At 45.6% G+C, this 18096-nt stretch overlaps 1 protein-coding gene across 1 annotated transcript; it reads right to left on the minus strand.

Annotated features, from left to right (window-relative positions):
* Positions 1–8151: 8151 nt before the first annotated feature.
* Positions 8152–9808, minus strand: kcna2b (potassium voltage-gated channel, shaker-related subfamily, member 2b). Its single transcript, XM_061669961.1, has one exon. It carries the CDS (start codon positions 9806–9808, stop codon positions 8306–8308), a length of 1503 nt encoding a protein of 500 aa, XP_061525945.1. The 3' UTR covers positions 8152–8305.
* Positions 9809–18096: the final 8288 nt, after the last annotated feature.

An 18096-nucleotide genomic window follows, 5' to 3' on the forward strand; every position in this document is an offset into this window, starting at 1 on the left:
TTGCTGGCCTTTCTCACATGGAGTGAGGAGATGCTGCCCTCTGCTGGCTTCTCTGCTTAGTGTCGTGACTCGTGGGCCTATTGTTGTTATTGATTGCCCGACTGTTCGTACCATGCTGAGCCAATCAAATTGCGGCCACGTGTTTTTTATTCTTCCCCAGGCTGTGGCGTCTGAATATCACCCGTCAATCACTCTTCAGCTAACGGTACTTGAACCTGTAGATAGATAAGAGAGCCGGACCGCAGTTAAGATGGACAAGAAAAACAACAACCTTCCCCCGAGGAAGTGGCGACCACGCATAAGAAACTGCTGGATATCGACAAACACCAAAGTCCTAGTGATATAACGGGAAGTTATGTTTGAAACTTTGTGACGCTTGAGGTGAAAAGGCTTATTTGGCTAACATTAGCTCGGTTGCTAACAGCGTGAAGTGCGTCGTGTTAGCTTACATTTCACAGAGATCAAAATTAGCATCTTCCAAAGAACAAATGTTTCCCAGATTTGCCAACCTGCGTACCGATATATATATATATATATATATATATATATATATATATATATATATATATATATATATATATATATTTTTTTTTTTTCTGGTTGAAATCAACCTGTTACTTTCTTTGAACTGACTCTGCTACTAAATGAATAAATAGCTTATATATTTTTTTCTGTACATGCCCCGCCCTTTGTACACTGGGATCTATACATGGGAGATTTTGATGAAAAAAGTTTGAATTCTTAACATTTGATGACTTGTTTGCATTGTAATTTGATGTATTTACCTTTAACATGCATGTATTTACTTCCAAACAATAAAATATTGAAATACACATGGCCAGTGTCTTTTTTAATCTATAGCCTTTGAGGCCAGCTAATAAATTTCATTTGTATTACAAAAAAAAAAAAAAAAATGGCTGTTTGAAATCGGAAATGAATTTTAGGTTCTTGAGAATACTTTTTGATTCTTTTCAAGTCCATCCCCACGTCTCACTGGAATTCACTCAAATAACCAGGCAGCTTTGCTTTTCTTCCTTTTCTTCGTGTGCAGTTTTACGACAGCTCAACAAGCCATTAGCCTTGAGGTGAAAAACCTTTGAATCAAAGAAACATACAAAAGATGTATTTGAATTCCGTGCATGTCATGAATATGTCCAATGGCTATATACAAAATACAAGACAAACGCCTGAGAAAATACATCCCGTAACACCCGACCTGTTCCATTAAATTGAAAATTAAGTGCAAGTTAATTTCTTTCTAATCCTAGTCACTTTTTATTGGCAAGATTTTAATTAAAGTGCAATTTATACACTTACGAAGGGTGAACATTAAAAAATGACTAAATGTTTGCATCCACGCCATTTTTACATTGCTTGATTTACCCTGTGATTACACAACAAATGATCTTTTCATAATGAGCTCAAAATTAAAATCCCACATATTACACATGTAATTTCACCACATTCCAATAAATCAGGTGCCCAAAGTCAAGTTCGCAGGCTCCAGTTTTTGATCCTGATGAGGACAAGTGCAAGAGAAAATGGATGGCTTGGTTATTATTAAGCGGGACTTTATTTGTACAATATAGCGTCACATTTATCGGATTTTATAGAATCATTTATTGGTCAGTTCTTATTTGTTGGATGAACATGCGACGTAGGCAAAGGCCGGGCAGTCAAGGGCACCTCAGCAGTGTTCTGAAGGCAAACACGTACCAGCAACGGGGTCCTTACTTTGCAGCTCAGGCAGGCCTTCTGCTTCATTTAAACATTTGTATGTGAAATTGGCTGATATATAAATACAAATATAAAGTAAGCAAAGACTGAAGATTACATTTAAAGCAATACAATCAATGACACATAAATGACTTTCCTGAAACAACAAAACTTGTATGTACCTCCTGGTGGCCACGAGGGGTCAGAAAAGATCACGCACAAAATATTTCTACGGGATTTATTCCCTTGTTGACCTCATGACCCCTGGAATGAAATGCATTTACGGACCAGGAAAGCCCTGTAGCTACTGTCCTTCACTTCTCCAGGCGAGCTCTTTCTCTGTCTTTGTTTAAATGTCTTAACACTGCAGCAGCACATTTTTATTACTAGGGTAACATAATTCATGGCTCAATTCATTCAATAGAACAAACTGTATTTTCACTTCCGGACCAGTGCAATCTATTTAGAACACGGCAGGGTTTCGCTTTGTGTTGTGTTTAAATGCACCTCAATTTGTACTGCATGAGGCGTTAACACAAACTATATGTCAAACAAAATAAAAATAAAAAAACACACAACATGCAGCCCAGTGTAAACTCATACGCACTCCTGCGTTCAGCTCTGAGTAAACTTTGAAGGTCAAAGCCGCTTCTCAATTCATTACACGAACTGTCAGGTTGGAGCTCCCTTGTGGCGTTTTGCATCTCCATCTTTGGTATTCCCTCGCTCTTTCATTAGTGCAGCCTTTCTGCATATATTATTTTCCAAAAATAAAGAAATCAAAACTATTAAAATGCGATTTTAGTCGATTTTAGTTGACCAGCACACAGTCTTTAATCTATTCGAAGCAAGGAGCAGGCATTCCCTGTCAACAGAGAGGGAATTAGCACTATGTGCTATAAATAGAACGCAAGTGCAAAGGGGGCTTCCACTGTTGCGACAGGAATGATGACAAACGCCTCCCTCACCTTCTCTCTCCTCCACGCGGGCACTCAGAAACGGTACAGGTTTCCTCCGCTCTAAAGTAAAAGTTCATGTTGACAGCTCATTAAAAGGCCCGAGGATGAAGTGATAAATCAGCATTTATTGCGCGGATCTAAATGTTGCCAACATGGGAAGTGAAAAAAGACGGGACTCTAATTTAGAGGCTTCAATCAACCTACCACGCATGTTTTTGGGATGTGGGAGGAAACCGGAGTGCCCCGGGGAAAAGCCACGCAGGCACGGGGAGAACATGCGAACCCCGCTCCTCAGAACTGTGAGGCAGATGCCCATATGTATATGTATGGGCTGGGCTGGTTAGTAACTTCCAGTTACTGCTATTCTTAGCTGACTTACTGGATGCCAGCCAACTGTGATGGACAGAGGGTGCGTCACCCTGGATAATGTGTACAGCAGGCCTGCGTTTGAGAGGCTCTCATGTGTTTAGGAAGCTGCCGCAAAGAGGGAAACATGAGAGGAAATGTCTGCTTAATGAAATGTGAGAAGGGCGGAGAGCGCGGAAGAGCTGAGTGGAGCCAGCCCAGAAGAGAAGACGAGAGCACTGACAACAACTTTCTGAAACTACACTAGTAGACCACCAAGATAACAGGTTCTGAGGTTGTTTGTACGTGTCCCACTTTCTGTAGGAGCAGGAGACATGAACGGTTTTCTTTCCTCTGTGCCAAACTCTCTGCCTCACTTTCCCTACACCGGGTTTATAAATAGAGCACTTTTCTTTCGCTGTAAATCACAAAACGAGCAGCATAGAGACTCACGAAAGAAAAGTGCACGACAAAGCAAGAGGGAAGGTTTACAGTTGACTAAGGTGGTCCTCCCGTAATGGGCACGGGCCCCAGTGGCGTGTTCATCAATGCTGTACCAGAACTTTCTATTGCCATGTGGACGACTCCGCTCTTGCAGGCAAACGGACAGACTTGGTGATAAGCTGTGTGCTATTTCAATATATAAACAAAACAAAAGAAATGGCGATAAAAGCAGTTCACGTCCGACTCATGCTCAGAAAAAAAAAGACACAATAGCTCGAGGATATTGTGTTAATGTTTTATCATCAAGACCAATATAATTCATATTACATTTAAAGATCTCCATTTCATTTTGAATGACTAACTATTCTCTAGACATTTTATACTAAGTTTGTAGTTATTCTCTGGAAGTCCTTTTGAAGGGCATGGCAAACGCTAATTTGTAAATAACAATGAACAGCCTGCTAACATTGGCGAATTGTGCAAAACAATGCAATGACTCATGGATGTGTTCTCCTTGAAATTATACGTTCTTAATGATTTCTTCAAAATGTTCCTTTTACAGAGCATTCCAAACATATAAAATATACTTCAGCTGCGTATGCTGTAACTCGGTCATGTCGCGTGGCAGAAAACAAAGCTAATGTGACGCTTCGGCCGTTCAGACATCGTGGAAAGCAGCTATTGTGCACATGTGCTGATTGTTTGATTCCCCATTCAATTTTAGTGTCAGTCTCGACAGCAGATGTTACAATAAAAGCAAACATTACGCTTACAGTCACTCTTATACTGTATGCATGTACAGACTGGATATGTACTTGTAATTGTCCATGCATTTTTTTTTGCGGGGGGGGGGGGGGGGGGGGGGGGGGGGGGGGGGGGGGGGGGGGCGTGTACCCTCTGGTCCACTGATGTAAAGTACATCCGTGATTTTCCCGTATCTCGATGTGCCGCCTATCACATCGGTTGCTCAAATAGCCTAATTTGGTTTTGACAGTACTGCAGTGCCCTTGTGAACAAAAAAAAAAAAAAAAAATGGATAAAATGCACTCCAGGCAGACTTTGCCGACTACATACTGTAAAGACAATAATCCACGTCAGGAAGACAACCTCGTGGGCAGTGTTAATCTCTTAATCTTTCATGTATTTATCCCCACATTTAATACCTGGATTTGGTTGATAATGCATCTTATCTCTTCCTCACCTGAGCTCCACAAAGCAAGCCGTTGGATCCCCTCACTTTATTGTGCTCTGTGTCCATGTGCCGATTACACACTCAAGCTGTAAACGGTCCGCTGAGAGTGCAGAGTGTATAAGGGAATCAGGTGTATGCAAACCGCACGGTATTTTCCTGTCGTCACTTGACTGAAGCGAAACAATGGCAAGTTCGGTCCCCCCATCGTCAAGTGCGATTTTGTCCTCCTGAACTAGCAAAATGAAAACTTTCAAATGGCTTAAAGCGCACATAGTTTTTGTTACAGAAAGCATATACAAAGATGCATCAACAAGACACCAACGTCTTCCACATATTGCACATTCTGCCAGTGCCTATAAATACAGTGGAGTATATGTGAGTCCATTTGCCAGGATTATTCATACTAATGCATGCTACAATGATTACTTCCAAAGACATGCAGCACTACAAGAGCAGAATAGCATAAGTTTGATAAATGCGGTTGAAGAATGTAAACTAGGTCTGCAATAGCTCATGGGCACCATCGGAATGATTGTTCAAAGTGCACAGATACAAACATTTAAATATACTGTATAAATGCTGAGCTCACAGTACATCTACAGTATTTTACAACTCAAGACGCCAATCCAGGTGCCTGCATGTTTGTCTTTGGCTTCCTGCTAAGCCATCCATACAGTGGCTACGGAAAGTTTTCAGACCCCCTTAAATCTTTGTTACATTGCGAGCCATTTGTTAAAATCGTTTAAGTTCATTTTCCCCCCCTCATTAGTGTACACACAGCACCCAATATTGACAGAAAAAAAAAAAAACGGAATTGTTGAACCCTTTGCTGATTTATTGAAATAGAAAAACTGAAATATCACACAGCCATCAGTCTTCAGACCCTTTGCTGTGACCCTCATATATTGAACTCGGGTGTTGTCCATTTCTTCTGCTCATCCTTGAGATGGTTCTACACCTTCATTGGAGTCCAGCTGTGTTTGATTATTCCGTTTGGACTTGATGACGAAAGCCACACCCCTGTCTATATAAGACCTTACAGCTCACAGTGCATGTCAGAGCAAATGAGAATCATGAGGTCGAAGGAACTGCCTGAAGAGCTCAGAGACAGAATTGTGGCAAGGCACAGATCTGAACAAGCTTACAAAAGAACATTTTGCTGCACCTAAGGTTCCTAAGTGGCCACAGTGGCCTCCATAATCCTGAAATGGAAGACGTTTGGGACGACCACAACCCTTCCTAGAGCTGGACGTCCGGCCAAACTGAGCAATCGGGGGAGAAGAGCCTCGGTGAGAGAGGTAAAGCCAAAGGTCACTGTGGCTGAGCTCCAGAGATGCAGTCGGGAGATGGGAGAAAGTTCTAAACAGTCAACCATCACTGCAGCGCTCCACCAGTTGGTGCTTTATGGCAGAGTGGCCCGACGGAAGGCTCTCCTCAGTGCAAGACACATGAAAGCCCGCACGGAGTTTGCTAAAAAAAAAAACACCTGAAGGACTCCAAGATGGTGAGAAATAAGATTCTCTGGTCTGGTGAGACCAAGATAGAAATTGTTGGCCTTAATTCTAAGCGACATGTGTGGAGAAAACCAGGCACTGCTCATCACCTGTCCAATACAGTCCCAACGGTGAAGCGTGGTGGTGGCAGCATCATGCTGTGGGGGTGTTTTTCAGCTGCAGGGACAGGATCACTGGTTGTAATCGAAGGAAAGATGAATACGGCCAAGTACAGGGATATCCTGGACGAAAACCTTCTCCAGCGTGCTCAGGACCTGAGACTGGGCCGGAGTTTCACCTTCCAACAAGACAATGACCCTAAGCACGCAGCTAAAATACCGAAGGAGTGGCTTCAGAACAACTCCGTGACTGTTCTTGAATGGCCCAGCCAGAGCCCTGACTTAAACCCAATTGAGCATCTCTGGAAAGACCTGAAAATGGCGCTCCACCAATGTTCATCATCCAACCTGAAAGAACTGGAGAGGATCTGCAAGGAGGAATGGCATAGGATCCCCAAATCCAGGTGTGAAAAACAAAAAAAGACTCATGGCTGTATTAGCTCAAAAGGGTGCTTCTACTAAATACTGAGAAAAAGGGTCTGAATACTTATGGATGTGTGATATTTCAGTTTTTCTTTTTTAATAAATCTGCAAAAATTTCAACAATTCCGTTTTTTTTCTGTCAATATGGGGTGCTGTGTGTACATTAATGTGGGAAAAAAATGAACTTCAATTGATTTTAGCAAATGGCTGCAATATAAAAAAAGAGTGAAAAATTTAAGGGGGTCTGAATACCCCCAGAGATTTATATATGTACAGTATATGGATACGTTTTCTCATATTACAACGAGCAATTCAAATAAAACATTTTGTTGTTGTTTTACTGAATGCCAACGCTTACGACAAAAAAAGCTTGCTATTTTCTTTTTAATGTTAATAATTAACCCCTGGAGGGTTAATACACTTAACGCCTAATTAGCTGTACATTTAAGCATTTATCTTTGCTGTCATTAAGCTGTAATATAAATTTTTAAAAAAAGCAAAAATATCACCACATTTTTGTTGTTAATTCACATTTATCTATTTCTACACAGATGGAATGCAATGAAGTTAAGGACAACTGTTTATGTTGGGCAGTGGTGTCAACCTAAACAGTACGGTATTCCTGTTACAATCGGTCTGGGTGGCAGTTAAAGAGACACTTAAAAGTAGAACTAATAACCCCCCCCCCCCCCCCCCCCCCCCCCCCCAAAAAAAGGCACTAACGTACAATGCGATTCAGATACTTTTGTTTCCCTTAATTTTCTTATCATACAATCAGGCATTTCTTTTAAGTACCAACTGATGAAATGTGATCCGAGACATTTCCTCTTTTCAGAGACGTTTGCAGTGACTAAAAACCAAAACTGGCTTGGGAGCGCGTACCTACTGCGTACCCACCAATGTATCATTGGTGAAAAGGAGAAAAACTAATGTGTTGTTGTGGTTCACACCCAGTGTAGAGCAATTCCCCGTGGCCTACGCGTTGGTCTCTAAAGAGGCCACTGGTCTGGACTACATCTAGTGATGGTCCATCAGGGAATGCTAGTGCACTGACAGAGCTTATACCGTTCCATATGGAGCATTATATGACCATGGCGCCAAGCGGATATTAGCATCACTTGCTTTCTCAGTCGCTCCCTTCAGGTTTCCCTTGACAGTAGGGCTGGGCTCTGGTCAGTTAGAGCAATTTTGTTCATACTACGGCCTGATTGAATCGGATTTACGTATGCTCTCGTGTGCATTGTAAAATAAACATTATGCTGATCTTATTGTGTATTTTCTTCTTCAAACACGTGGACCCATTAGTCTGTTTCTATTGATTATTACTTCTTAGGCTACTATTTGGCTACTTTTCCCAGCTGGACAACGACTGCCACAAAAGTAAGACTAACTCCATGCGGAAGCCAAAGATGTCCCCATAAGACAGGTTTCAGTTCTATGATGTGCTCCAGGTCCCTTGAATGTGGGCAAGCATGAGGTCTTCTCCTGTCGACCTTTGTGCCTTCATATGCTCTGGACTCCCACACTTCTCCCCGCAAATATTGGTCACGTGGGGCCACACTATTCCAGTCACTGCAGACCCCACATGAGGCGACTCATCGATAATAGCTCACATTATACATCCGTGCGCATCTTGGCGATGTTGACGTAGTTGGCGTTGGCGAGAGTGCAGTTTCCCGTTTTCATGCCCTCAGGTCTGAAGTCCTCAGCGCTGTGGTTGACAGCTTCCTGAATCTCCACATAGTCAGATTTACTGAGGGTTGAGCCGCTGCCACTCCGACCGCTCTTCTTCAGGTCATCAACTGAGCTTGCTTTCGGCACACTCGGGATATTTAGATACTGAGCCTGTTCTTCACCCTCCGTCTCTCTGTGGTAGAAGTAGTTGAAGTTTGACACAATGACCGGCACTGGCAGCGCGATGGTCAAAACGCCAGCGATAGCGCAAAGAGACCCCACAATTTTTCCTCCGATGGTTGTCGGGACCATGTCTCCGTAGCCGACAGTCGTCATGGAAACCACTGCCCACCAAAAGGCCTCTGGGATGCTGCTGAACTGGGACTGGGGCTCGTCTGCTTCGGCAAAGTAAACGGCACTGGAGAAGAGGATGACGCCAATGAAGAGAAAGAAGATGAGGAGTCCCAGCTCGCGCATACTGGCCTTCAGAGTCTGTCCCAAGATTTGGAGCCCCTTGGAGTGACGAGAGAGTTTGAAAATGCGAAACACTCTGACCAAGCGAATGACACGGAGAATCGCCAAAGACATAGCCTGCTGTCCGGCCTCTCTATCCTCTGGCCTCTCTGCTAACTCTGTGCCAAGGGTGATGAAGTAAGGAATAATTGCCACGATATCAATGATGTTCATGATGTTGCCAAAAAATCCCGCTTTGCTGGGACAAGCAAAGAACCTGACAAGGAACTCAAATGAGAACCAGATGATACAAAGGGTCTCCACGATGAAGAAAGGATCGGTAAAATACGGCGAGGTCTCGTAGGTCGTGGTGACGTTGGAATTGGTTTGGTAGGGATAATTGTACATCTCCTCATCTTCGATTCGGAAAATTGGCAGCGTTTCTAAACAGAAGCTAACAATAGAGATAAGGATCACCATGACGGAGATGATGGCAATGATACGAGCTGCACCTGAGCTCTCAGGGTACTCAAAGAGCAGCCACACCTGTCTCTGAAACTCATTGTCTGGCAACGGACGCTCCTCCTCCTTTATGAAACCTTCATCCTCCCTGAAGATTTCCATTGCCTCCTCGCCCAGCTCGTAGAAGCGAATCTCTTCGGAAAAAATATCAAGAGTGACATTTACGGGCCGCCGCAGCCTCCCTCCAGATTGGTAGTAATAAAGAATGGCATCAAAACTTGGTCGATTGCGGTCGAAAAAGTACTCGTTCCGGAGGGGGTCAAAGTACCTCATCCGTTTCTTCGGATCGCCGAGGAGTGTCTCTGGAAACTGGGACAGGGTCTTGAGCTGCGTCTCGAAGCGTAAGCCCGAGATGTTGATGACCACCCTCTCGCAGCACTCGTGATCTGGCTCGGGCTCGTAGCGGTCGCGAGGCTGACCTGGATGCGCAGCCGCTTCGTCTGCGGGGTCGCCGGTCGCGACCGTCATGCTGGAAGGCGATGGAACCTGCAGCTTTCAAAAGGGGCGGGGCCACGCTTGGCCTCTGGAGATATGCCTATAAAGAGCTAGAGGGTAGAGAAATTACAACTGTAATTTCACTATGGTTTGATTGTCGCAGACAAAATCAACAGTAACACCCAGAAAAACTGAATTCATGAAAACAATCCTGCAGACAAGCAAGAACTGTTCTGCGGGGCTTTTGAGAGACGGAAGCAAGGAGGGGCCCGATCATTTGAGCGCATCGGCTCCACTTTGTCTCTGAGTATTAGGTTATGTGTTGTGTCGTATGAGCGTGCTGTTGGATCAATAGGCCATCCCGTAATATGGTATCAGCTCTCGCTGGGCGCAATTACAAGCAACAGATCTGGTTATGCACTGAGTGCCGCATACAACCTCTGAGATTTTTGTCTTTGCTTGTGTGGTATGAGAGCCCTTATGTCCAAAAAGATGTTGATTTTTAACATACCTTTAACTCTTTAACTGTGCTAATATATATATAAATACAAATGCAATTTGTTAGTAAAACAAGCGATAAAGAACAAAGCCCTCTACCTGTTTGATGTGTTTTTTGTAAGACTGGCTCACAGCTGTCGCTCTGGGCAGTGCTGATGCACAACAGGGCCAGCACAAGTGTCCAAAGTTGCCTCTTGCCGTCCAGCCAGCTCCTTCCCTGCTCTTCCGGCCACACATCACCCAACGCTCGCGCGCTCTGCAGCAAGGCAGCGGAAATAGGAGAGGGGACGAGGGATGAGGACGCAGGAGTTACCGCCCTCAGCTCACGTGCGGATACATGCCGGGATGCACTTATGGGCGACAGGTTGGGCATAGCACTGCTGGCGAATTTGAAATTCAGTCATGAGCAAAGTCACATTGAAGAGTTTCTTATTCAGCATGTCGACGGATGGAGCAGCAGAACTCTTCAAGCCACACGTCAGCAGACTTGAGGGAGGCAGCTGATGTCTTTATGCATACTCGTGATTGCCATCAGAAGCATCTGCTCCAGCAAATCCATAAATCACCCACAAAAAGATTTTTGTGTTTTAGCAAGATTGAATGGAGTTGATAATTTGTCTCCTGACAGCTTTATTCCTTGTGGGGAAGACTGCATGGCGCGCATCACTAAGGCTATATTTATATTTCGACTTACTCCTGAGGTTAACCAAGTAGCTTGACTGAATCTTTCAACATTCCAGACAAAGCAGCCAAGTCCATGCACTGGCTCACTTCAACATTTAACGCCGGTGTGGCTGTTGTTGTTGTTGTTGTTGATGATGATGATGATGCTGATGATGATGAGGATTGGCACACACACGAGGGAGAGTTAGTTGGAAGTGGCAGGTGCCAAACATGCTTAAGCCATTTGCAGCCCTTTCCTGTTGATCCAGCCACAGTCATGTCCATGCACTAATCAAAGCAGAGCATTGCATTATTTCTTATTGTTTCAGCTAATTGCATGCAGGAATTCACCGTGATTCTCTGAATGCGCAGACGCACGAGATCGTATCCAGTTGGGCTCCTCTTAAAGTGCGCTTTTGCAGTGACGGTGCTGAGTCTTCCTTGCTCTCCTTCTCCCCTCATCTGACTCGTACGCTGTCGTATGCTGCGCCATATCTGCTCACGGCCGTGTGGAGCCAGTCGCCTGCTCGACCCTCGTCTCTCACCTGTCACTTCCATCCACCGCCGTGGAGATGCGTGGGCTGCAGTTGGGCATCGCGGCGCATACTAAGAGCTTCTGCGTGGCGCGCCTCGCCCCTCACTGCTGCTCTCCCCACTTTCCCGACACGCCAGCGTTCCACGTTAAAGGGGAAGCGTCGCTAATAAATGCAGAGTGGAAACAAGCCTCCTCTCTTCATTTTATTGTGTGTGTATTTAGAACACAGATATGCGTATATGGACTGGATACAAACAGCAATTCAATGTTTTCTTGTTTTGATTGGACAAAAATCATGTAAACGTTCACAGTGCACGCTGGAAATATTTTTGTGAACGAACAAGCGAATGACTTCTCCAAGCTTCTCCAAGAGCTAAACAGAGTCGGGAGTCAGCCGACCTAGAGGCCGATCAGTGTGACGAGACTGGAGGTGTTGGTTAAAGCTGCCTTATAAAAAAAAAAAAAAAAAAAAGTATCCACTAATTTTGAGTTTTTTATTCTCAAGAAGCATTTCCCGCCTTGAATCACGCCGCACGCGAATCGGCTCTCAAAATGTCTGCTGCATTGCTATCACTGACGACAAAATGAATTCTCAAATTTATCGGTCGACATTTTCCAGGGAGAACTTAAGACGGTCTGTCTGCCAATTGAAACTTACTAACGGTCAAAGCTTTAGACACACTTTCTGATTCAGTAGTGTATCTGTATCTGTATTTCCACCTGCCCGACTTCCAAGCGGGGGAGGAAAGATCTAATCGCTGCGCACTCACGTGAATTCCAGCAATTGTAGTTCATGATTGCATTAGAGTCTTGTGTTTGTATGCCTGCATGTGCCTAATAGGTCTGGGCAGTAGTTAGTGGCCAGTGATACAGTGAGCAGGTCTGTAAATAATCCGAGCGATGTCAGCAGCACAGCCAATTGCATTGTGCAGGCTTGAGTACAGCCTCGGGATTCTGCACTCAAAGGCACCTGGCAAAGAGTCACGTTAAAGGTAACATTTCATCGGCAACGAATACAAACTTACAAATTATAATGTCCATATGATGTATACGTTTCTCTATCATGCATGATATGTGGTTAAATTGAAATGCTTTTTTTCCCAGACTGTTTGCTGTGCTTTCGTTTCACTTTAACAGTAGACGAAAAGGGTCGAATACACGCAGCAAACAGTTTGTTAGTTTTTCTTTTTCATAGTATGTCTGTAGTGTATGTCTTTAGGCAGACAAGAGCAACTTCACAATGATGATTACTATATGCTACAATTTTTGGAGAGGAATACCTCATGTCCTATTCTCCTTCCCTGCTCTGCCATTCTGCGCAATCCAAGGACAGGTTGACCATGATACGCAACCCTACTCCAATCAAACACAGGACCACAAGAAACATTATCTTACCGCGCACAGGCCAATAGTAATCAGTTTTCCACTTGGACCGAAGAGCAAGTGACACTTAACATAAGACGTGTGACTGATGGCCAGAAACTCTTAAACCACCACCATCCACGAATGTAAACGAAGAAAGAGCTAATCTTTAAATAGAGGGCCAATGGAGCCTGCGCGCCGATGTCCAATTCATCATCCGTCCATGGTGCTCACTGAGATGATCTACGGCACACTCAACAAGCGCACTGAGGTGACGGGCATTGAGAGTATGGAAATTGGGGGGAATTTACATTGAGTGGAACATTCACCTCAAAACACAGGCTATGCTTTACCTCCAGTGGAAATAACACTTTGAGCTCCTGTGTAGCTATGTAGTACCTTGCATGTGGGCCAAAATAGTGCGGCGATAGTGGGAGAACTGGAATAGAATGGAATAGAACAGAATAGAATAGAATAGAATAGAATAGAATAGAATAGAATAGAATAGAATAGAGTAAAATAGAAAACAGTTTCTGGTTGATACACCTCTGCAATATCGCATGGACATCGGGGACATTGCCTCTGGATTGGCAGACTGAGGTGGTGGTCTCCCTTTTTAAGAAGGGGGACCGGAGGGTGTATTCCAACTACAGGGGGATCACACTCCTCAGCCTCCCTGGTAAGGTCTATTCAGGGGTGCTGGAGAGGACGCTCCGTCGGGAAGTCGAATCGCAGATTCAGACTGAATCTGATCTGATTCAGATGCAGACTTTGCACTGGTCCGTTGTGGTAAAGAATGAGCTAAGGTGAAAGGTGAAACTCTCGATTTACGTGACCGAAAGAACAAGATCCCTGATACAAGCGGCCCAAATGAGTTTCTTCCGCAGGCTCTCTAAGGCTCTCCCTTAGAGATAAGGTGAGAAGCTCAGAGTAGAGCCGCTGCTCTTCCACATTGAGAGGAGCCAGATGAGGTGGCTCGGGCATTTATTTGGGATGCCTCCTCCACGCCTCCCCGGTGAGGTTTTCCGGGCACGTCCCACCGGGAGGAGACCCCGGGGACGACCCAGGACACGCTGGAAAGACTACGTCTCTCAGCCGGCCTGGGAACGCCTCGGGATCCCCTCGGAAGAGCTAGAGGAAGTGGCTGGGGAGAGGGAAGCCTGTGCTTCCCTGCTGAGGCTGCTGCCCCCGCGACCTGACCTCGGATAAGCCGAAGACAATGGATGGATGGATGAATGTTTTCTGTATAACATAAGTCAAAATAAATCTATGACCTTGTTTAAGTTTGACATCTTTGTGTTTTTTCAAGCATAAGGCTTGCAAATCAACCGGATCAGATTTCCGTGTGTTTGTGATGTAGCAATTTAGTAATTATTCAAATACCTGCCCACTTCATGGTCGCTACACACCCACTCATCTCCGGAAAACTGGCTGAGTGAGGACGTGGCTGCTTTAAAGCTTTGAATTACCTGCCAAACTCAGACGCGTTCAGGAATAAATGGCTTCAATTTTGGGAGTGGGGGGGGGGGGAATTCCGATGCATTTCGGAAACCCAAATTGTGCAGTGTTCCGGCCCAATTCGCGGAGGATGATTTCGTAAACATGAGCTTTCACACACCGCTGGAGCGGGTCTTGATCGAACGACCCAGCCTGGCAGTCGTAGCCAAGCCGTGCAAATACAGTAATACAGTAAAGTAGAACCTCGATTTACAATAGGGGGGAGGGGTCGTCCGTTAAATCCGATTGTCTGTTAAATTGAAGCACTTTTTTTTCGTGGCCTAAAAACACCTAGTAGAGTACAAAATTATTGTAAATAAATATGAAAAAGCTTTAAAATGTCTTAAAGTTTATCCAAACTTAACTCGCTGGAGCATAGGAAGGGGAGTTCAAACTGGACACTTCTTTCTGTCCGGTAAAGCTCAGGTACGTTAAATTGGGTTCTGTTAAATCGAGGTTCCACTGTATATAAAACCTTACATGTGTTGTGGTTTACAACAATATTTAACTATATTTATGTTGTCGAATGTAACTGTTAAATAGTGAAGCTTGCAGTCACTGTCGCCAAAATGTGCGTGAGCGGTGAGCATCATGCCGGTTACGTTGAAGTGACTCGATAGGACCACAGGACCCGCCTCTCAAAATATCCTTCTCTCTTTTATTTCACCCATGTCCCCTGCTCTGTTGTGATTAGTGAACAAACAAACCAATGCTTAGTGAATTCTGCTTCACGCTGATAGTAAGACACCCCACAAAGAATGATCCAAATATATGCGAGGTCGCTATGAATGCTTGGCCGCCAGGATATCACCAACGGTCAATCAGAGCGAAGCTGTTTTTCATATTTCAATTGAGAAAATGAACGCTGCAGTCAGACCAAAGTTTATTGACATGTCACATATTAATGAGAAAGCCGTCCGTCTCAACTGCCAGGTGAAAAAGATAAAAAGAGACTTGAAAAAAGGACATTCTGGGCATTTTCGACCCAAATTACCTTGCAAACCTGATAGAAGGACATCAAAGATTATTAAAACAAAAAAATATGGAAGGGGATGAAATGGTATATTCATGCCTTAATCGGGTTTACTACTTGTTTTCCTGAACTAATGTGGAAAAGGTCAAATGACTGCATATACGAGTGTTGTTTATTTATATCGTATTCTAAGTTTCTTCTTTGACCTCGAGAGCAGTTGATGCATAGATTGGGCCGTCTCAGTCTCGGAGTAACAACTGCCAGTGAAACCACATCCAGAATCAATAGAGTACTCAACTGTGATGGTAAGGACATATCTCACCATGAGAGCAATAATGGCCAACAGCCTGGCTTGCTCTCAGCAGGTAAATTGACCATTGTACTTCCAAGGATCATGTCTAAAAATATAGCGGTAGATCACTGAGGACTGAAAGGTGAACAGCTTTAGTGTTGAAATAATTCACAAATTTCGAAAAGAAACACACACCATTGTGGAGAGTGAAATCTAATGTAATAATTGTCTGTAAATTGTGCTGGTGTGTGTACATGTTGTAGGTTGTTATTGAGCAACACCTGCTGCAGCAGCAGTAGAGGTCATTCAGGACTCCTCCCCTGCAGTGTGCTGTCATAAGTTGGATCCGTGCCCTCTTCTCACCTTTTCTGTGCCTCTTATCCGCTCACCTCCTCCTCTGCCTCCTCCAAACATCCTCCTGCGTTGATAAGGGAGGACTGCACCACTATGATCAAGATTATTTATTATTTATACTAGACTCTTACAAAGTGGAGTGAAATGTACCCTCATACTGTATGCCCGCAGACAGCAACAATAAATAAAAGTGCAGCATTAAGGACACAATAAAAGCATTTCGACAAGCATCCATCCATCCATCCATCCATTTTCTACCGCTTAGCCGAGGTCGGGCACGGGGGCAGTAGCTTTAGCAGGGACGCCCAGACTTCCCTCTCCCCAGCCACTTCATCCAGCTCTTACGAGCGAATCCCGAGGCGTTCCCAGGCCAGCCGAAAGACGTAGTCTCTCCAGCACGTCCTGGGTCTCCTCCCGGTGGGACGTGCCTGGAACACCTCACCAGGGAGGCATCCGGGAGGCATCCGAATCAGATGGCCCAACCACCTCATCTGGCTCCTCTCGATGTGGAGGAGCAGCGGCTCTACTCTAAGATCCTCACGGATGACCGAGCTTCTCAAGCTATCTCTAAGGGAGAGCCCGGACACCCTGCAGAGGAAACTAATTTCGGCCGCTTGTATCCGGGATCTTGTTCTCGAGGACCCTGCCGAGGGTGTAGAGCTGGTCCACTGTTCCACGGCCAGGACAAAAACTGAGTCTGAGATTCGACTTCCCGACGGACCCTCCTCTCCAGCACCCCTGAATAGACCTTACCAGGGAGGCTGAGGAGTGTGATCCCCCTGTAGTTGGAATACACCCTTTTTAAGAAGGGAGACTACCACCCCAGTCTGCCAATCCAGAGGCACTGTCCCCGATGTCCATGCGATATTGCAGAGGTGTATCAACCAGGACAGCCCCACAACATCCAGAGCCTTTAGGAAATCCGGGGGAATCTCATCCACCCCTGGGGCCTTGCCACCGAGGAGCTTTTTAACTACCTCGGTGATCTCAACCCCAGAGATAGGAGAGCCCGCCTCAGAGAACCCAGACTCTGCTTCCTCATGGGTAGGCGTGTCGGTGGAATTGAGGAGGTCTTCAAAGTATTCTCCCCACCAGCTCACAATGTCCCGAGTTGAGGTCAGCAGTGCCCCAGCCCCACAAAGTGTTGATGGTGCACTGCGGATGGTGGACCACACACGGATGGTGGACCAGAATTTTCTCGAAGCCGTCCGGAAGTCTTTCTCCATGGCCTCACCAAACTCCTCCCATGCCCGGATTTCTGCTTCAGCGACCACCAAAGCCGCATTCCGCTTGGCCAGCCGGTACCCATCAGCTGCCTCAGGAGTCCCACAGGCCAAAAAGGGCCGATAGGACTCCTTCTTCAGCTTGATGGCATCCCTCACCGTTGGTCTCCACGAAGAGGTTCATGGATTGCCGCCACGACAGGCACCGACCACCTTACGGCCACAGCTCCAGTCGGCCACCTCAGCAATGGAGGCGCGTAACATGGTCCACTCGGACTCGATGTCCCCCGCCTCCCCTGGAACATGAGCAAAGTTCTGTCGGAGGTGGGAGTTGAAACTCCTTCTGACAGGGGATTCTGCCAGACGTTCCCAGCAGACCCTCACAATACGTTTGGGCCTGCCACGTCGGAACGGCATCTTCCCCCACCATCGGCGCCAACTCACCACCAGGTGGTGATCAGTTGACAGCTCCGCTACCTCTCTTCACCCGAGTGTCCAAGACAGGCGGCCCCAAGTCCGATGACACGACCACAAAGTCAAATCATCAAACTGCGACCTAGGGTGTCCTGGTGCCAAGTGCATGTGTGGACACCCTTATGCTTGAACATGGTGTTCGTTATGGGCAATCCGTGATGAGCACAGAAGTCCAATAGCAGAACACAGCTCAGGTTCTGATCGGGGAGGCCATTCCTCCCAATCACCTCCTTCCAGGTCTCACTGCCATTGTCCATGTGAGCATTGAAGTCCCCCAGCAGAACGATGAAGTCCCCAGCGAGAGCGCTCTCCAGCACCCCCGCCAAGAACTCCAAAAAGAGTGGGTACGCTGAACTGCTGTTTGGTGCATAGGCACAAACAACAGTCTGAACCCGTCTCCCCACCTGATGGCGAAGGGAGGCTATCCTCTCATCCACCGGGGTCAACCCC

The sequence above is a fragment of the Phycodurus eques genome, chromosome 1 (genome assembly GCF_024500275.1).
Source record: "Phycodurus eques isolate BA_2022a chromosome 1, UOR_Pequ_1.1, whole genome shotgun sequence".
In the NCBI taxonomy this organism is placed as follows: Eukaryota; Metazoa; Chordata; class Actinopteri; order Syngnathiformes; family Syngnathidae; genus Phycodurus; species Phycodurus eques.

Coding starts and splice junctions, on each gene's coding strand:
- kcna2b (XM_061669961.1), bottom strand. CDS start 9,808: ATGACGGTCGCGACCGGCGACCCCGCAGACGAAGCGGCTGCGCATCCA.